Source organism: Myotis yumanensis, unplaced genomic scaffold, assembly GCF_028538775.1.
Source record: "Myotis yumanensis isolate MYYU_CA2020_CCGP unplaced genomic scaffold, mMyoYum1.0.hap1 SCAF_3, whole genome shotgun sequence".
In the NCBI taxonomy this organism is placed as follows: Eukaryota; Metazoa; Chordata; class Mammalia; order Chiroptera; family Vespertilionidae; genus Myotis; species Myotis yumanensis.
The window spans coordinates 173,142,178-173,162,446 of NW_027223754.1; the positions used below are offsets into that span (position 1 = coordinate 173,142,178).

The 20,269-nt window shown below is 38.7% G+C and overlaps 1 protein-coding gene across 1 annotated transcript in view; it reads right to left on the reverse strand.

Moving 5' to 3' along the window:
* REDIC1 (regulator of DNA class I crossover intermediates 1) overlaps positions 1–20,269 on the reverse strand; it is a 61,081-nt gene continuing 40,812 nt past the window's right edge. The window contains 3 exon segments of the mRNA XM_070408817.1: positions 1–468; positions 3,518–3,600; positions 11,634–11,703. Of these exon segments, the coding sequence (XP_070264918.1) occupies positions 1–468; positions 3,518–3,600; positions 11,634–11,703 (621 nt within the window).

Genomic DNA, 20,269 nt, shown 5'->3' on the forward strand with positions numbered 1-20,269 from the left:
TTAGTTGTTCTTAAGGATTTCCTGCCCTCCAGTGGTATCTGCCTTAATATTTTCACTGCACCTTTCAACATTACAAAGAGAAGACTCATTACTTCTACACTTACACTGTGAAATTATATCACACTGTATGGCAGCATCTAATCTTTCTTTCATTATAGGTTCACTCTCTGTTTGTACCCAGGCATCACATCTCACAAACTGTACAGTGCAGTTATTACTGGTTTGGTTTTGTAATACATGTGTTGAATTATACGGAGACTGTGCAGACTGATCTGTGTTATTTTTCATTGAGACCTGGTGAAAACTTTCAGTTTGTTTATAAATTTTGTCATTGTTTTTAACAATCCGATCACGTGGAAATTCTGCCATCCTTTCTAAATAAAAATTATTAGTTGTTTCTTCAGTTTTGATGGATCTCCTACTTGAATCTTCAATTTTCTGCAATGTTTGATCTTCATCATCAGATGGCTAAAAAAAAATTAGTAATTTTTCTGTAAATGATGCTTAGATAAAAAAAAAATCATTCAATCACTTCAAAGCACCAATTCATAGTACAAAAAATTTCAAACACAGAAGAGACTTTTGCAAATCAAGATGGATATTTGGTTTTTAAAATCAAGGTTATGAAATTTTAAAATAGCAAGAACAATAATAATCCTTGTAGTAAAAATACAAATGAGTTAAAAAAGAGAAAATAATTTTGTCTTTTATCATAGGCTACATCATCCCCCTACCCTCCACTCAGAGGAAATAGTATACAGCATACTCTTCAATCACTTAAAAGAGTGGGGTAGAAATAATAATTTTGAAATAAATAGCTAGCACATAAAGCTTCTATTATTCACTCTCTGACTTAGCAAGTAAAAAGGAAGTCAAATAGCTAAAAGAAAAGTTAAATAGCAATAAATATTATAACATATAAAAAGTTAAATTTTAAGAACTTTTTACAGGTCTAGATTTCAATTTACTAGCTTGAATCTTTCAACTTCATGAAAAATGTATCTTTTAATTACTAGTCTTTTTACAGATATGTTGTATAAAATTGATTATTCAAGCTGGAGGAAAAAAAAGCAAGGTTAACATAAAAAACCTAAAATGAGGTACATACCTCAGCTGATTGGCACTGAAATAGAAATGCAAGCCCAAGAAATAGCATTGAGACTGGCTGGCACAAGTTAGAGAAAACAACCTCAATAAATTTATTTACTCAAGAAATTAGCATCTGCAATGTGAATGAAGCAGATATGATAGCTACTCTCTTACAGCAATAATACTCATGGGTGGGTAGAAATTACATTAATCAAATAATCATACACATGTATGTTTAATTATAAACTGAGAAATACACTAGGAAGAACAAGTATGAAGCATTTTGAGAGCACAACTGAGGGGCCTAATTTACAGTGAGGAACTGAGAAGGGACTTTAGAAGAAGTGACATACTTAAGCTAAAACCTACAAGATGAATAAAAGTAAGGTAGAGGAAACAGGACACATAAGAGCCCTGAAGCAGAAAAGAGACTAATAAGCTAAGGAAAGTGAAATGTCAGTACCTGTAGAGAGTGGAGAGCATTCTAAGAGAATACTAGAAGTTGGAGATGTTACTAAGGCCAGAACGCATACAACCTATACCCACTGTATTTTAGATTCCAAAGTAAAATAAAAATTCACTGAATAAATAAAAATAACATGATTTTAAGTTTTCAAAAGATCATAATGATGGAGAAAAAGTGGGGAAAGTAGAAGTAGAGAAATCTCTTAAGAAACAACCACAATAGTTCAAGAACAAGATGATGATATCCAGACTAGGACACTAACACCAGAAGAGAAGTAGATAAATATGGACTTTATTTTGGAGGCAGACTTGATTGGATAAAGTGATGGAATAAATGTAGTTCAGGAAAAGAGATGAGACAGAAAGAAATGACAAAGTTAACTAGTAGGTTTCCAGTGTGAGCAGCTGAAAAATGTATCTACTAACATGAGAACTATCAGAAAGATCGGGGCATTCATTTTAAAGTATGAAAATAAGTAGATTTTTGTAAAATATCCATAAAGATATATCCAATAGGAAAGTGAACATCTAAATAAGGAGCAGGGCTAAAGTTTTGAGAACTATCACTGAATAGATAGTGAAGTCATTGGAGCATATAACATCATCCAGAGTTCAGTGTAGGTTAACAGAAGAAAAGGGTCCTGTAGCATACCCTAATCATTACCACATTTAAATAGAGGTAAGGGTGGACTAGAAATGGGCAGAAGCTTAAAGTATCACTCAGAGAGGTCTGAAGAAAACCGAGACAATGTGTAATCATAAAAGCAAAGAGAAGCAAATGTTTCAAAACAAGAAAATAATTATTTTTATCAATGTTACTAGGAATTCTCATAAAATAAAACTGAAAAGTGTCCATTGAATTTGGCAACATTGAGGTCATTGATGTCTTTCCTTTAGCAAGAGCAGTTTGTACAGTGAGCAAGAGACAAAGGCAGATGAAAGATTACTCTACCCAGCAAAGCTATCATTTAGAATTGAAGGTCAGATAAAAGAGCTTCACAGACAAGAAAATGTTAAAGGAGTTCATCACCACCAAACCAGTATTACATGAAATGTTGAAAAGCATTCTTTAAGAAGAGGAAGAAAACAAATTTAAAAAGGCCAAAATTATGAACCATAAAATGGCAATAAATATATAATCTACCAACAATTGAATCTAAAAATCAAAATAAATGAACAAGAAATCTAATGAAGAAAATAAACTGATGAATAACATAGAATCAGAGGCATGGAAACATGGAACAGACTGACAAATCTCAGAGGGAAGGAGGTGAGGGGCCAGGAAGAGATTAACCAAACATCTTATATGCATTTATGCATTATCTATGGACACAGACAACAGGGTGGTTAAGACCTGGGGTGGGGCAGGAACCAGGGGAGGGAAAAAAAGGGACATCTATAATACTCTCAACAATAAAGATTTTTTAAATAAATAAGTAAAAATAAAATATATTAAAGAAAAAAAAGATGGAAGCATTAATGGAGTAGAATTCCACTTAAACATGTGATTTAAGAGAAATGCAGCATTCCCACTCAGAAAATGACATCACTCCAATTATTCATATAAGCCTTGAGACTTTCTTTTTTGTATGTATTCTTGGTTGTTTTAGGGTTTCAATTATTGTGAATGGGTTCTTTTAAAAACCTTTTAAAATAAACACAACTTTATTTTACACACACACACACACACACACACACACACCTTGATAAGAAGGGCTTTTGTAAATAACAATGAACACATCCATCACTGTTATAAATGTGAATAAATGATGCTCATTTACATTTTAATTTATATTAATTTCATATTCTTACATTTTTAAGATTTTTACATTTTGTTTACATTTATTTCTATAATTTATTAGTACAACTATTTTTTTCAGAATATTAAATGAGAAATACAAATAATTCAAAATTAGTAGAGCATATATTAATAACCCCCAAAAGGTAGAGTGGCATAACTTACCATCTCTGAACTAGAACTGAAACAACTATCTGTCGCCCTTGGAGAGTAACTAGAAGACAGACTACTCTGTGAAGAATCATTATCTGAAAATAAAGGTTTAATTTATGAAGAATAGTATTTATTAATACTCTAGAAAATATATACATAAGCAGAAGATATTTACCTGTGAACTTAGGTTTAGCTAACACACTATAGAGCATTTTCAAATATGTCAAAACTAGTTAACATTTTGGGCACTTGGCAGCTTGTGTTTCTGACAGGGCATTACGGGTTTATTCTACATTTAAAAGGGTTGTTATCTACAAATAAGAGTACATACATAAGGAAAGGAATGAGTAGAGCAAAACAGATTGCATTTTTTTAAATACATGAACCATTTTTCATGAATAAAGTGTCAACCTGCAGGAAGGAGGAATAAGTCAAGTTTTAAGTACCAAATCACCAGATATTTGCTAATACAGTGAATGAAGCTTCATTGTACAATCTAAACTATATGAAAAAAAATGATTCAAAGCATCCATTATGATATTCTTTCATTATTGCTTACTGTGTTCAATTATGATCATAAATAAACTTTAAAAGTGGGCCTGATGATGCATAAATACTACAGATCAGCAGTAGCTTAACCACTCCTCTCCTTGTTTGTGAAAATGGGTTTCCCATAAAGGTGCCCAGCCTGAGTGGCTCAGTTGAGCATTGTCCTGTGCACCAAAAGGTTGATGGGCTTTGTCAGGCAGTTAATGAATTAATTAAAATATTATTTTTCTGGGTTTTGTGATTGTGGTATTTATCAGTATAACACTTTATTTTCTTGTGGCTAATTTTCTTATTCTGATTAAACATACAATTTTGTATCCAAAAAAATGTGCAAAGGGAAATGTAACTCCTTTAGAAATTAAACATACTATAAAGTAATCATAATAAAAATTCTAGTATGATATTAGCACATGAAAATTAGAAAAGACCAATGGAACAGTAAAGAAAGCACCAGACCAGACCCAGTATATATGGAAAGTTAGTACATAATAAAGGTGGTATCATAAACATCTAGGGAAAAGATGCATTTTAAAAACTTGAATCAGCCCTAGCTGGTTGGGCTCAGTGGACAGAGCGTTGGCCTGCAGACCGAAGGTTCCAGGGTTTGATTCGGTCAAAGGCACGTACCTCGGTTGCAGACTCCTCCCCAGCCCAGACCCTGGTCAGTGCATGTGGAGGAAGCAACCAATCGATGTGTTTCTCTCACATCAATATTTCTCTCTGTCTTTCACTGTCTCTTCCACTCTCTCTAAAAATCAATGGAAAAATATCCCCAGGTGAGGATTTTAAAAAAATGTACAAAAAAACTTGAATCAGTGTTTACCACCCAAAGTCAAATCTCCTTCCATCACCATATACATATTTGACTCCCGTTATCCTTTACTTACACAATGCAATATACAGATGATGTATTACTTAAAACCTATATCATTTTATTAACCAATGTCATCCCTATAAATTTAATAAAAGATAAATAAAAATAAAATGGGCTTCTTTTAGACTAAAAAATTAAACTTGAATCAATACATATTTAACAGTTTAAATCAGGATAAACTCCAAATGGGTTAAAGATGTAAATGTAAAAATATAAAATCATATTAATACCAGAAGAAAATATAAGTGAATTTAGCCTGGGAGTGTAGAGCAAATTATAAAAAGATTGATAAAATTAACTGCATAAAAATGGTGCCTTTGCAAAACAAAAAACACTACAAGCAAAGTAAAAACCAAAAACCAGTAACAAAGTAGGAGAAAATATTTGTGACATTTCACAAAAACCTAAATCTCTTTAATATATAAAAATTCTTAAATATCAAGAAAAAAGTCTGAAACTCAATTAGTAAAAAATATAAATAGAGAATTCATGGAAAAAGAAATGCAAATAGCCATTGGACATTTTTTAAAAGATGCTGGGCTTCACTCAGATTACAAACTCAAACTTCCATCTTTATTAAGACTCACAAAAATTCCTAAATTTGACATTAATTTCTCTTGCTGAGGTTATAGAGTAAAAGGCACATTTCTGGTGGAACTGCTACATGGTACAACAGGGAATTTGGAAAAAAATCTACAGGGAATTTGGAAAAATGTACAAGATTAAAAATGGCTGCAGAGTAGGAGGCTGCTGCACAGACATGCTCCCGGGAACAAGCTGGAATTACAACTCAAATACGAAAAGGCTTCCTAAATAATCAATGGAAAACTCACAGGAGAGAACCCTGATACCCAAGGACCCAAGGTGGAGACCACACAGAGACTGGTAGGAGGCGCGGAGGCAAGAAAGGACTGGCCAGGCACCCACAGAAGGCAACTGAAGTCCCAGAGAGATATCTCAGCTGAGGGGATGCCACTGAGATTCTGGGGTCTAATCCCAAAGCTGGGCTCCCCAGCAGAGAGCATCAAACTGAGGAGGGTACCCATATAACATCTGGCTGTGAAAAGCAGTGGGGTGCTATCTGCCAGGGAGTGGCAGCTGAAAGTTCAGGCACCCACTTAAAGGACCAATGCACAAAAATTCCCAGTGGAGCCACCCACCTTGTGCTCTGGCAGAGGGAGGGTGAAGTGGACTGGAGCTGTGAGAGCAGAACCCAGGACTGGGGACTCAGGGGATAGAGCTCAGAAGGCAGACATCCCAAGTTTCCTGGGCTGAATCATTCCCTCACATAGAAGAGGACATCTTCCCACATAGACATCTGCTTTGCCTGGGGGGAAAATAGTCAACACACCCTATTGCAGCGGTTCTCAACCTGTGGGTCGCGACCCCTTTGGGGTCGAATGACCCTTTCACAGGGGTCGCCTAAGACCATCGGAAAACACATATATAATTACATATTGTTTACATTAGCAAAATTACAGTTATGAAGTAGCAACGAAAATAATTTTATGGTTGGGGGTCACCACAACATGAGGAACTGTATTAAAGGGTCACAGCATTAGGAAGGTTGAGAACCACTGCCCTATTGGAAAACACCTTGCCCTGAGGCTACTTAAGAGATTAAAAGTAACAGCCTCCAGGCAGAAGCAGATGCCCACCCTGTTAAAAAAAACTCTCACCACACCTGAGGACTATTGACTGGGGACAATTCAAGTAGGAATCCTATTGCTCTGTAGACAGAGGAGGTCTCTGGAGGCTTTGAGTCTTTGCCTGGTCCAACTAGTTAGAAACTGCTTTTGACACTGTCTTACACTAGAGATTGAGAGGTGTAGAGCAGGGGTCCTCAAACTATGGCCCTAGGGCCACATGCGGCCCACCGAAAACATTTATTCAGCCGGCCGGGTGTTTTTGCCGCCGCCGCTGTGTGCATAGGAATTTGTTCAGTTTTTTTTAAAACTATAGTCCAGCCCTCCAACGGTCTGAGGGACAGTGAACTGGCCCCTGTTTAAAAAGTTTGAGGACCCCTGGTGTAGAGGATCTACCTAATACATAGTCACAAACCCAAACAACCAAAATGAGGAAACAAAGAAACAACCTCCAAATGAAAGAACTAGAGGATTCTCCAAAAGAAGATAAATGAAGCAGAAATAAGAAATTTATCTGAAACAGAGTTCAGAGTAATGATGTTAAAAATGCTCAACAGTATGAAAAAAGATATAGTAACTATGAAAAAAGAACAGTCTGAGATAAAGAATGACATAACACAAATAAAGAATGCATAGGAAGGAATACACAGCAGATTAGGGGAAGGTGAAGATTGAATGAGTGAATTAGAAGACATAGTTGAAAATATCACTCAATCAGAGAACCAAAAAGAAAAAAAGAAACAATTAAAAAACAGGAGGACAGCTTAAGGGAACTGTGGGACAATGTGAAACGTAATGATATTAGAATATTGGGTGTGCCAGAAGAGGCAGAAAGGGAGAAAGGAATAGAGAAGGTGTTTGAAGAAATAATGGTAGAAACTTCTCTAACCTGGTAAAGGAAAAGTCACACCAGTTCAGGAGGCACAGAGAACCCCAAACAAGAAGAACCGAAACAGACCCACGACCAGACACATCATAATTAAAATGCCAAAAATTAAAGACAAAGAGAGAATCTTAAAGGCAGCAAGAGAAAAGAAAACTGTTACCTACAAAGGAGTTCCCATAAGGCTGACACCTAATTTCTCATCAGAAACTCTACAGGCCAGAAGGGAATGGCATGAAGTTCTCAAGGTAATGGAAAGCAAGGATCTGAGACCAAGGTTACTATATCCAGCAAGGCTATCATTCAAAATAGATGGTCAAATAAAGAGCTTCCCAGACAAAAAAAGTCTAAAGAAGTTTATCACCACCTAGCCAGCATTACAAGAAATGCTAAAGGATTGCTGAGAAGAAGAAACAGAGAGAGAAACCTAGCCAGACAGAATTAAAATGGCTATAAAAATCTCTCAATAATAACCCTAAATGTAAATGGATTAAATGCTCCAATCAAAAGGTGTAGGGTAGCTGAATGGATACAAAAACATGACCCAACTATATGCTGTCTACAAGAGACCCACCTCAAAACAAAAGAGACACACAGATGAAAGTGAAGGGATGGAAAAAACTTTTCTATGCAAATGGAAAAGAAAAAAAAGCTTGAGTACCAATACTCATATGCAACAAAATATACTTTAAAAGCATCATGCTAAGCAAAATAACCCAGTCACAGAAAGACAAATATCATATGATCTCATTTGTGAAATACAATGAACAAAGATAGAGAGCCACGGGGGGTGGGGGGGGGGGGGGAGGACATACTAGAATATAATAGAAGTAATCCTGTTATTTGCAAATTTTTAACATTTCCTACAACTTTTTTGATATCATACTATGTTAGTACAGTTTGGGTAATATTATTATACTTAAAATCCTTTTATTCTTGAAATATTAATGTTTATTGCATGTAATATTATATGTAAGATCATTTTTCTTGAATAATTGGTGTTTATTGCATGTAACATTATCATATTTTAGTTTTTCTTGACATATTAATGTTTATTGCATGTAACATTATTATATTTAAGATTGTTTTTCTTGACATATTAAGATTTATTACATGTAACATTATTATATTTAAAGTCTTTTTTCTTGAAATTAAAAAAAAACTGAAAAAAAACAATGTACATTAAGTCCTCACTTAACGTTGTTGATAGATTCTGCAACTTTAAGTGAAAACATACATATAACTATAAACCAATTTTATCATAGGCTAATTGGTATAAACAGGAGTTAAGTTCCTACAGCATCTAAGCAACATTGTAACAAAACTAGAGGCCCGGTGCACAAATTCGTGCATGAGTGGGGTCCAGCTGGCCAGCATGGGGGCGGGGGGGAGGGGCCTGGAGAAGACCCACTGAGCTGGAGCTGAGCATGGGTCCCAGGCTTCCCAGGGAGGACGGCCTCAGCAAGGAAACAGAAACCACCAGAAAGCTCTGCAATCAGGCCCTGAGCTCCCTTTGGCCAGGCAGACTCAGAGCTGGTGTCTCTGTGTGTACATTAGACACAGCCCAGTACTCTCCTTTGTCTACTGGTCAAATCCATTGCATCGAAAAACTTATTCCCCTTCTTCTCTTTGGGCCCTTACAACAAATACAGGCCAATTGGAAGACGGGGCCCCAGTGGCAGAGCCAGGCCCCACAATCACCCGGAATTTAGGCCTAAGAAAACTGGGTAGCAATCTCCACAGAACAGAACACACTGTTTTAGTCTTAATTCTCCCCTAAAATGTGCCCAGCTGCTCCTGTTTAGCCGTGATCGACTGAACTAAGGAACCAAAGACCGGGTTTCCTTTGAGGTACAATCCACCAGGAGCCAGCTGGTAGCAAGGCCCCTCACAGGCAGCTGCCTTGCCCCCAAGCTCAGTGTGCTCTGAGCCGGTCCATTTCTGGTGGGCTACTGGTCAGGCAGCAGGTCTACAGGGTTTCTCTCCTCTGCTTTCCTGGCCTCAGGAGCAGTACCCTCCGGCCCAGCATGCCAGGCGGCTGTTGCTAGAGCCGGGACTCAGAGAGCAAAGGAGCTGTACACACAGGTGGCCAGGCTGCGCCCCTCACCCTGCTACTCAGTCTTGCTCACATGGATCAGGCCAAAGCGCGCTGCCCGAGACTGGCGCCACATGAGGAGGGTCACAGTGGGGAAAGGGGCACCGGGCCTCTAGTCATAAATAAAGGATGAAGAAATGTTTAGTTACGGAGAAATCTATAAAATATTTTATTAAATAAATGAATCCATTAAATTCATTTATAAAATATTCTGTATTAAATAAAATATCCTATATTACATTTACAGTGAGAAAGACAGGGAACTAAGACATCTGTATATGTGTATTTATGTATATTTTAGGCTTTATTTAAAAAAATACACAGGAGCCCTAGCTGGTTTTGCTCAGTGGATAGAGCATCAGCCTGCGGACTGAAGGGTCCTGGGTTCGATTCTGGTCAAGGGCACATGCCTGGATTGCGGGCTTGATCCCCAGTGAGGGGCACGAGGAGGTAGCCAATCAATGATTCTCTCTCATCATTGATGTTTCTATCTCTTTCTCCCTTCTCTGAAATCAATAAAAATATATTTTTAAAAAACACTGAAATAATAAACCATAACCAACAAATACAGTTACTCATATAAGACAGAAGGAAATAAGGCAGACAAAACAGGGATAGAAATCAAGATAATATTTTACAAAGTCATAACTTAAATAAAAAATAAAAAGTCCATAAAGATTTCTAGGAAACCTAGAAGACTACATATCCTAAAGACTCCCTCTATCACAGAATATCTAAAAAGTGTCCTAAACTTTTGTCCATAAAAAGACAGTAAAGAATAAAAAGACCACTCAGACATGAAGTATTTGCTACACACAAGCCTACAAACAATTAGTATCTATGATATATGAAACATATATAGGATACATACATGGAGTTATATTTAAAAGACACATCTAATAAGGAGAAACAAAATTCCTAAAATAAACATGGGCAGCAGATATGAAAGGCATTTCACAGATAACACACAGATGGCCAATCAACCTAATTAACAATTAGGGAAACATAAAATTATAATGAGATAGAATGCTAACAATGATAAAGAAACTAACCCAGTTTAAGTGAGAACATGTAGCAGCTAGGACTCTTATCTCTTGCTAATGGAAGTTTAAATTGGCAAAACTACTTTGGAAAACAATTTTGTATTACCTAAAGAGGTGAAGATGTGCGTATTACATGAACTAGCCAATTCTACTCCTAGAACTATACCACAGAGAAACTTTTATACACGTGTGGCAGGTGAAATGCCAAGAATTACCAGAGTAGCATTGTTTATCATGGCAAAATATTCAAAACAACTTAAATAATCATTGCCAGAAGATGCACAAGTATATTATGGTACATTTATATAATAAAAGGCAGTATAGCAATAAACAAATATTAAAATTACTAGAGCCCGGCCAGCATGGCTCAGTGGTTGAGCATCAACCTATGAACCAGGAGGTCACAGTTCGATTCCTGGTCAGGGTATATGCCCAGGTTGTGGGCTCGATCCCCAGTGTGGGCATGCAGGAGGCAGCCAATCAATGATTCTCTCTCATTAATGTTTCTATCTCTCTCTCCCTCTCCCTTCCTCTCTTAAATCAATAAAAATATATTTAAATAAATTAATTAAATAAAATTACTAGAGTCACAAATTTAAAGTAGATAAACTTAAAAATATAGTGCTGGATGAACAACAACAACAAAAAAGCAAGTTGCAAAAAAATAGAATTTGCCTCAATTTGTAGAAAGTTCAAAACCAAGCAATGGAAGTGTGTGTAGTATCACAAAATCAAAGTCAGGATAATAGTTACCTCTAGGGGGCAGAAGAGGTAATGCAATTGAGAAGCTCTTCAAAAGTATTTGTTATGCATTATTTCTTAAAGTACAAAGTGAGTACAAAGATATGTTTTATTTGTTAAACTGTGTATTTATCATGTGTAATATATTTTAACAAAAAATTTAAAAGGTCAATTGAACTACTACTATATTCTAAGTTAACTGTGAAAAGTACTAGCTGGCAAAACATTTATAAAAAAATTTTTTAAATGAACTGATTTCCATTTCAATGTGTTTTTTTTTAAATAAAATTTACTTACTGTTAAAGATTTTCTTTGTAGATTTTGGTGCACCTTTTATAGAACATGTTCCTCCTTCTTCAATCAGATTCTAGAAGAAAAAAATTTTAACAACTCCCAAGTATATATAATAATGTCCACTTATATCTCTCCCTTTTCATTCCTCCAATCCATTTCTATAGTATTCTTCCGTCATATGACTTTAACTGAACAGAAAGAATTTTGTTTTAAAAAGTAGAAACATTAGCCTGTGATGAATAATAAATAAAATTAAAATTGCTTTAGAAACATAAGCAAAAGAATAAACACTTGCTAAGAAAAGAATTACTGACAAACAGAAAAGGCTTTAGGTAGTTACAGTAAATGCAGTTGAAAAAAGACAAAGCTATTAAGCTATTTGAAGATTTATTGTTATTTTCATTTTTAGGTTTTTTGAATAAAAACTTTTACAGGTATAAATTTTCTGTAGAGCACAGCATTGGTTTTGTTTTCTACCAGTCCTATATAATAAAAGAGAAATGTGTAAATTGACCGTCCCTCCGCTACTCTCACCAGCCAATCAGGGGTTAACATGCAAATTAACCCGACAAAGATGGCAGGTTAATTTGCATACACAGGCACCAGGAGGAGAGCAGAGCGGGAGAGCCAGCAGCTTTGGGGGACATGGCTGCCTCAGAGCGCAGGGAGCACCAGGAATGCTGGGAATCGTAGTTCTGGTGGCAGATGGATCTCCTAGACATTAGAGTAAAATGGGCCTGCAGCAAGTTACTGCTGCGGTGGGGGATGGAGTGAAAGCAAAGGTGAGAGACATAAGTAAAATCTGAGTGTCTAGGAAAAATTAAAGGGAAGATATCCTAAAACTTCCAAGACATCACCAATGAAGCAAAAAAAAAAAAATGCCTCTATTATTCTGTGAGCAACAAACAAAACTGGGTTAGGGGTCTCAGACAATTCACTCATATTATTGCAAAGACAGACAGAAACTCCAGAATTGGAGAGGGCTCCCCTGAGGGCTCCCAGATTGGAGAGGGTGCAGGTCAGGCTGAGGGACCCACCATCCCCCACCGTGCAAAAATCTTCATGCACCAGGCCTCTAGTTTCTATATAATTCATAACTTTCATTCTTTTTATTTTTTAAAACCAGAGTGTTTCTTAATGTCAAAGAAAGTAAGGGAGGTTAAGCATCATTTTTTGTTGTGTTGATTTCTAATTCAATAAATTTTTATGAGAGAATGTGGCTATGATGTCAATCACTCCTTAGATAAATCTCTTGGACTTTGTGGCTTACTACATGAATTATGTTTGCAAATGTATCATGGACTTACAGTTAATATACATTCTCTGAGATATATATAGTTTTAGATAGACAGATAGGTGGGGTAAAGGAGAAACCATCTAGTTGCAACCAACCCAGATTTCCTTTCCTCTTAGGCATATAACTAGGCTATGTATCCTAGCCTCCTTTGGACTAGATTTGGATATGTAATTTAAGTTCTGGTAATGGGCAGAAGTGGTATACACTACTGCCAACCCTGACCCATAAAAATATTCTCCACAATCCTCCACTTCCTCTTCTGCTCACTGAGATCACCATACACTACAAATATGGGAACCACCAGTTAAAGTAGAGTCCCTACCAGCCTGAGGCCATAAATAACTTTATTCAGCAGAGCCTTTGATCCAACCCCACTATCCAATCATTCCTAAAGTCTTGTATGTTCAACTTCAAAAAATATTCAAGCCCCAAACTTGCAGCAGGAACAAACTGAGAAAGCTAGACAGACTCCAGAGCTGGCACACACTCCTATATCCACTTCAGATCTGTTGCTAGAGGATAACAGACAAAGAAGAGCATCCTAAAGAGAAGAAACTGAATTGTTCAAGAAATGCCTCCATCCTTTAGAAAGTAAGCCTTCACAATGCCTGCCCAGGAGGATTAAGCGGTATGGCTCAGTAACTCTGTATCTTCTCTTTTCTGAATAGGCATCTTTACTTCCTTGCTCTAATACTATACATTTTCTTTATGTATATCTTTTTATTTTCAACCTTTATTATATTTTACACTAGAGGCCCGGTGCACAAAAATATGTGCACTCGGGGGGGGGTCCCTCAGCCCGGCCTATGCCCTCTTGCAGTCTGGAACCACTCGGAGGATGTCCACTTGGGGGATTGGGCCCAAGCTGCCAGTCAGACATCCGGGATTGGGCCCAAGCTGCCAGTCAGACATCCCTCTGACAGCCCGGCAGCCCAGGGGATGTCCACTTGCCAGCGGGGACCAGGCCTAAGCTGCAGTCGGACATCCTTAGCGCTGCTGAGGAGGCAGGAGAGGCTCCCACCACCACAGCTGTACTGGCAGCCATCAGCCTGGCTTGTGGCTGAGCAGAGCTCCCCCTGTGGGAGCACACTGACCACCAGGGGGCAGCTCCTGCATTGAGCATCTGGCCCCTGGTGGTCAGTGTGTGTCATAGTGACCAGTCATTCCCAGTTGTTCTGCTGTTAGGGTCAATTTGCATATTACCCTTTTATTATATAGGATAGAGGCCTGGTGCACGGGTGGGGGCTGGTTGGTTTGCCCTGAAGGGTGTCCCGGATCAGGGTGGGGCTCCCGCTGGGTGCCTGGCCAGCCTGGGTGAGGGGCTGATGGCTGTTTGCAGGCTGGTCAAACCCCCTGAGTGGGGACCCTCATCCCATGGAGGTTTGGCTAGCCTGGGTGAGGGGCTGATGGCTGTTTTCAGACTGGCCACACCCCCTTTAAGGTAGGGGGTCCCCACTGGGCTGCCTGGCCAGTCTGGGTGAGGGGCTGAGGGCCGTTTTCAGGCTGGCCAAGCCCCCCTGGCGACGGAAGCTCCCAGCCTCTCCTTTTTTTCTTTTTTCTTTTTATTCTGGGATTTATTTACCTTCTATAATCGAAACTTTGTAGCCTTGAGAGGAGCTCAGAGCCAGCCAGGGCAGGCGGGAGGGAAGCCTCCTGCTCACTCCAGCTCCGTGGCCACAGCCGGCTGAAAGGAGGTATCTGGGGTTTATTTAGCTTCTATAATTGAAACTTTGTTGCTTTGAGTGGAGCTCAGATACCCGCGGCAGGCGGGAAGCTTGGCTTCCTCCATCATTGGGGCAACCAAGCCTCCTGCTTGTTCCAGCTCCGTGGCTGCCGGCCGCCATCTTGGTTGGGTTAATTTGCATATAGTCCCTCTGACTGGCTGGTGGGCATGGCTTAAGGCATAGCAAAGGTATGGTCAATTTGCATGTTTTTCTTTTATTAGTGTAGATTTTTAAAAAATATATAGGTTATTTTTTCTTCTCAATTTATTCTTCTTTAAATCTTGATAAGAAAAATCACCCCTTCAAATTTAATATATTAATTGCTAAGCAGGTTTCATTTCTTACATTTTATGTTTACCATTTATGTAGATGTGTTACTTCATTTTTCCCCACCTTGAACAGGTTTCCTAGTGTGGCATCCCCACTCCTTTGAATTCTGAAGTTCTTCTATGTGTCTTCATTTCTCCAGTGAAGAAAGTACCATTTAAGCAATCATATTTAAACTTTTCCCTCTACTACTTTAAAATTAAATATATTTCAGTTCAAGATGGTGAAAACGGAGGATCCTGAACTCACCTCCTCCAACGGACACACCGAATCTATAGCTACATAAAAAACAATTTCCTCTGAAAGAAATCCAAAATCTAGCTAAGAGACTCCTTACTACACACCAAGCAAATGATTTAAAAACAAAAAACAAAAACCCCCATCAAAATGGTTAGGAGAGGCTGAGATGCTGAGACACAATTTCACCATAAAATCCATGCCAGGAGGGGCAATCCACTTGGGAGGGAACACACAACTCCAAGCTCCTCCCTGGGAACAAATGGTTTGGACCTCACATATGGTACCTGAATTTTTAAGACCTGCACCTGCATCACTGATGTTTCTATCTTTCTCTCCCTCTCCATTCCTCTCTGAAATCAATAAAAATATATTTTTAATTTAAAAATAGAACTGCCATATGATCCATTAACTCTGCTTCTGTTTTTTCTGAAGGAAATGAAGACACTAATTGAAAAAGGTTATCCTCACCCCCATGTTCATTGCAGTACTATTTACAATAGTCAGAGTGATGCTAGGTTTTCGTTTTTTTAATCACCAAATGAATAATGCTCAAACACTATTATTTCTCTCTCAGGTAATACAGTGGGGCCTTGACTTACGAGTGTTCCTACTAACGAGTTTTTCGAGATACAAGCCGTCTCTCGGCCGATTTTTTGCTTTGACTTGCGAGCTAAAATTCGGGATACGAGCCAGCTTCAGATACCCCACCACTAGTTGGCACAGCGAACGTCACAGTGAATGCCACAACATCAACCCAGCATCATGTGTCTCACTCGTTCACTTTAAGATTTGACATACGAGAGGAGAGACCAAGATGGCGGCATAGGTAAACACCAGAGATTGCTGCCTCAAACAACCTCTTCAAAAATACAACTAAAAGACGGAACGGACATCACCCAGAACCACAGGAAGGCTGGCTGAGGAGAGACTCTTCAACTAGAAGGAAAGAGAACAGCATACCGAGGCTCAGAGGAGGCGCAGTGTGGAAAATACAAAGGTGCGGAGGTGCGCGCGCAAAGCGGGCTGGTGGCTGAAGGCGCGGTTGTCGTTTTCAATCAGGAGGGAGTCTCAGATTCTGAGCTCCAGATCCGGGCGAGTCTCTAGGGACTCAGACTCAAATGGGAGAAGCGGGATTGTCTGGCATCAGTAGGAACGTGAGGGCAGCTTTCTCTCCGAGGTTTGCAGCAGTTGCTGGGGTTCTGAGAAGCAGAGCCTCTGGGAACGGAACTGAGAGCAGCCATAACTGCTCCCTCCGCCCGCCCTGTTGATCCCGTGCAACCCGCCCCGCCCAAGCCCTGCACAGAGCCATTTGCCGGATAGCCTCAGGCAAAGGCTAGATTAGCACCTCTCCAGAGGACAGAAGTTTTCCTGGCAGACACAGCTGATTCTCACAGCCAGTCGGCCTGGTGGTCAAATCCCTCTAGTATTAACTACAACAATCAAGGCTCAACTAGAACAAGACTGCGCACAAAGACCACAAGGGGGTGCACCAAGAAAGCATAAAAAATGCGGAGACAAAAAACATGACAGAAATGGAGGATATAGAGCTAAAAAAGGCAATTTTGAGGGCTTGCAATAATGTGCTAGAAGCTGCCAATAAACTTGATGAGAGCCTCACGAAATCTAATGAGACCCTCGATGCTGTGATAAAGAACCAACTAGAAATTAAGCATACACTGACTGAAATAAAGAATATTATACAGACACCCAATAGCAGACCAGAGGAGCGCAAGAATCAAGTCAAAGATTTGAAATGCGAAGAAGCAAAAAACACCCAACCGGAAAAGCAAAATGAAAAAAGAATCCGAAAATACGAAGATAGTGTAAGGAGCCTCTGGGATAGCTTCAAGCATACAAATATCAGAATAATAGGGGTGCCAGAAGATGAGAGAGAGCAAGATATTGAAGACCTATTTGAAGAAATAATGCAGAAAACTTCCCCCACCTGGTGAAAGAAATGGACTTACAGGTCCAAGAAGTGCAGAGAACCCCAAACAAAAGGAATCCAAAGAGGACCACACCAAGACACATCATCATTAAAATGCCAAGAGCAAAAGACAAAGAGAGAATCTTAAAAGCAGCAAGAGAAAAAGACTCAATTACCTACAAGAGAATACCCAAATGACTGTCAGCTGATTTCTCAACAGAAACTTTGCAGGCCAGAAGGGAATGGCAAGAAATATTCAAAGTGCTGAATACCAAGAACCTACAACCAAGATTACTTTATCCAGCAAAGGTATCACTCAGAATTGAAGGTTAGATAAAGAGTTTCACAGATAAGGAAAAGCTAAAGGAGTTCATCACCACTAAACCAGTATTATACGAAATGCTGAAAGGTATCCTTTAAGAAGAGGAAGAAGAAGAAAAAGGTAAAGATCCAAATTATGAACAACAAACATGCATCTATCAACAAGTGAATCTAAGAATCAAGTGAATAAATAATCTGATGTACAGAATGAACTGGTGATTATAATGAATCAGGGACATAGAAAGGGAATGGACTGACTATTCTTGGGGGGGAAAGGGGAGTGGGAGATGCGGGAAGAGACTGGACAAAAATTGTGCACCTATGGATGAGGACAGTGGGTGGGGAGTGAGGGCGGAGGGTGGGGCGGGAACTGGGAGGAGGGGAGTTATGGGGGGAAAAAAAAAGAGGAACAAATGTAACCTGAACAATAAAGATTTAATAAAAAAAAAAAAGATTTGACATACGAGTAATTTGATTTACGAGCTTCGTCACGGAACCAATTAAACTCGTAAGTCAAGGCCCCACTGTAATCTAAAATGAGTTTTCCTGGTCAGCATTTTTTTTGCACTGGTGATTTAGAGGCCCAGTCCGTCCCATCTTGTGGCTCCAATCATCCCTTAAGGCTTCGGTGCCATCTGGCATTAAAAGAATGACACTGGAAAAGGAATTCTCAATTCTTACAGTCCTTGAAAATGATGCATCTCACATCTGATAACATCCCATTATTGAGATCTAGCCACCTGGCTGCACTCAGATGGATAGAAGATTAGGAAATATGTTCCTTGGCTGAAATATATTCACTTCACAGTGATAATTTTATTCTAAAACATATAGTACATGAATTTTGGTGAATAGTTTATCTTTTCTGCAACCTCCTCCTATGTTTTCAATCTCAGTGAATGGCATCATCCCATCAACAACCCAATCATTTACCCAAATACAAATTCCAGGTCTTCTTTAAATTTTTCCTTCTCCCTTAATCTAATCATCAAATCTAAATCTTCTAAATCTTTTTGATAGCTCTTCCCACATTTCCATAATTGCTGCCACTAGTCAACTTCAAGCCATCATTATTTTTGACCCTGCCTTGAGTCTTGCCACCCCTCCAATCTCTCCTTATTGTTGCCAGACACAACTTTTTAATAGTCTGATGTCATCATATTCTTTTGCTAAAAAATTTTCAGGCGCTTTCTTTCTGTTCAGTGATAGAAAATTAAACTATTATATGTTATACAAGTTCTTTTATAACCTGGCCCTTTATAATGTCCAAAATTATTTCTTGCCATCTCCCCACCTTTTGTAATTTGTACTACAGTAGTAATAACAACAATAATTCAGTTTCTAAAACAAGCTATATTCTCTCACATCTTAGTTTCTATATACGTTGCTCCTTCTTCATAGGATCAAGGCATTTGGTCCATTTGGTAAGCTTATTAATTATTACCCAGATCAAATTTAAAAGTGTCTTTTACTAGGCTCCCACTCCCCTTTTGTATAAACCCCAATGGAGCGTTTTATCTAAATGCATTAGATTTTTTTCTGTTTCTGTCTAGCTACTAGATTACAACTTCTTAAAGATTGGTTCCAGGTCCCTTCATCTCTCAACCTTGCAGAGTCTAGTGTATAATCTATAATAATAAAAGCATAATATGCTAATCAGACCAGACAGCTGAACGACCTTCCAGACAACCTTCCTGATATAGCCGTGGAGTTGGGGGCTGAGGCAGAGGTAGTTAGGGGCAATCAAGCAGGCAGGCAAGCAGTTAGGGGCGATCAGGCAGGCAGGCAGAGTGGTTAGGGGTGATCAGGCAGGCAGGAGAGCAGTTAGGGGCAATCAGCCAGGCGGGTGAGTGGTTAGGGGCAATCAGGCAGGCAGGCAAGTGGTTAGGGGAAATCAGGCAGGCAGGTGAGCAGTTAGTGGTGATCAGGCAGGTGAGCAGTTAGGAGCCAGCGATCCTGGATTGTGAGAGGGATGTCCGACTGCCAGTTAAGGCCCGATCCTGCAGGAATCCCTGTGGGTTCGGACCTAAACCATCAGTCAGACATTCTCCGAGGGGTCCTAGATTGCAAGAGGGTGCAGGCCGGGCTAAGGCGCCCCTAACCCCCGTGCATGAATTTTGTGCACCGGGCCTCTAGTAGACTATAAGCTTCATGAGAATAAACACTTTGTTTTTTCACCACTGTATCCCCAGAATATTGGAGACAATAAATATCTATGAAATGAATTCATAATGTACTCAATGCATATTAATTGAATACAACAAAAGAAAACAGTTAAAACTTTGGAGTCAGATAAGACAAGAGTTTGAATACTGGTTTGAGTGTGTGACCTTGAACAAGTTATTTAATCTCTCTGAACTTGAGTCTCTTTTGCTGTGAGTACTTTACAATATCAGGCTCTTGTAGAATACTAATAAAGTACAAAAAGCTCCTAGCACAATGCCTGGACTGTTGCAAAAATCATACATCCTTATTATTAGCAAGTGTTACAACTTATACAACCATTGTTTATAGATGTTTCAGCATCCCTGTATGTAACCATGTTCCCCTGTAGCACACTGAAATGTAAAGAATTTTCATCTTGTAAGAAATTGCATAGGATTTATCAAAAGAATTTTAAGTATACCTAAACTGGTTTGTCTCAAATAAAGCACATTACAGTTTCTGAAAAGGTATTATTTTAGTTCCAGATCTAAGCTATAATTTCCTCAGAGTGAGAAAATATAAGAAAAATAGCTTACAAAGAAAGTTTTTGATAAAGTTAACCTTAAGTTAAAATAAACTGCAAACACTAAAATATAAC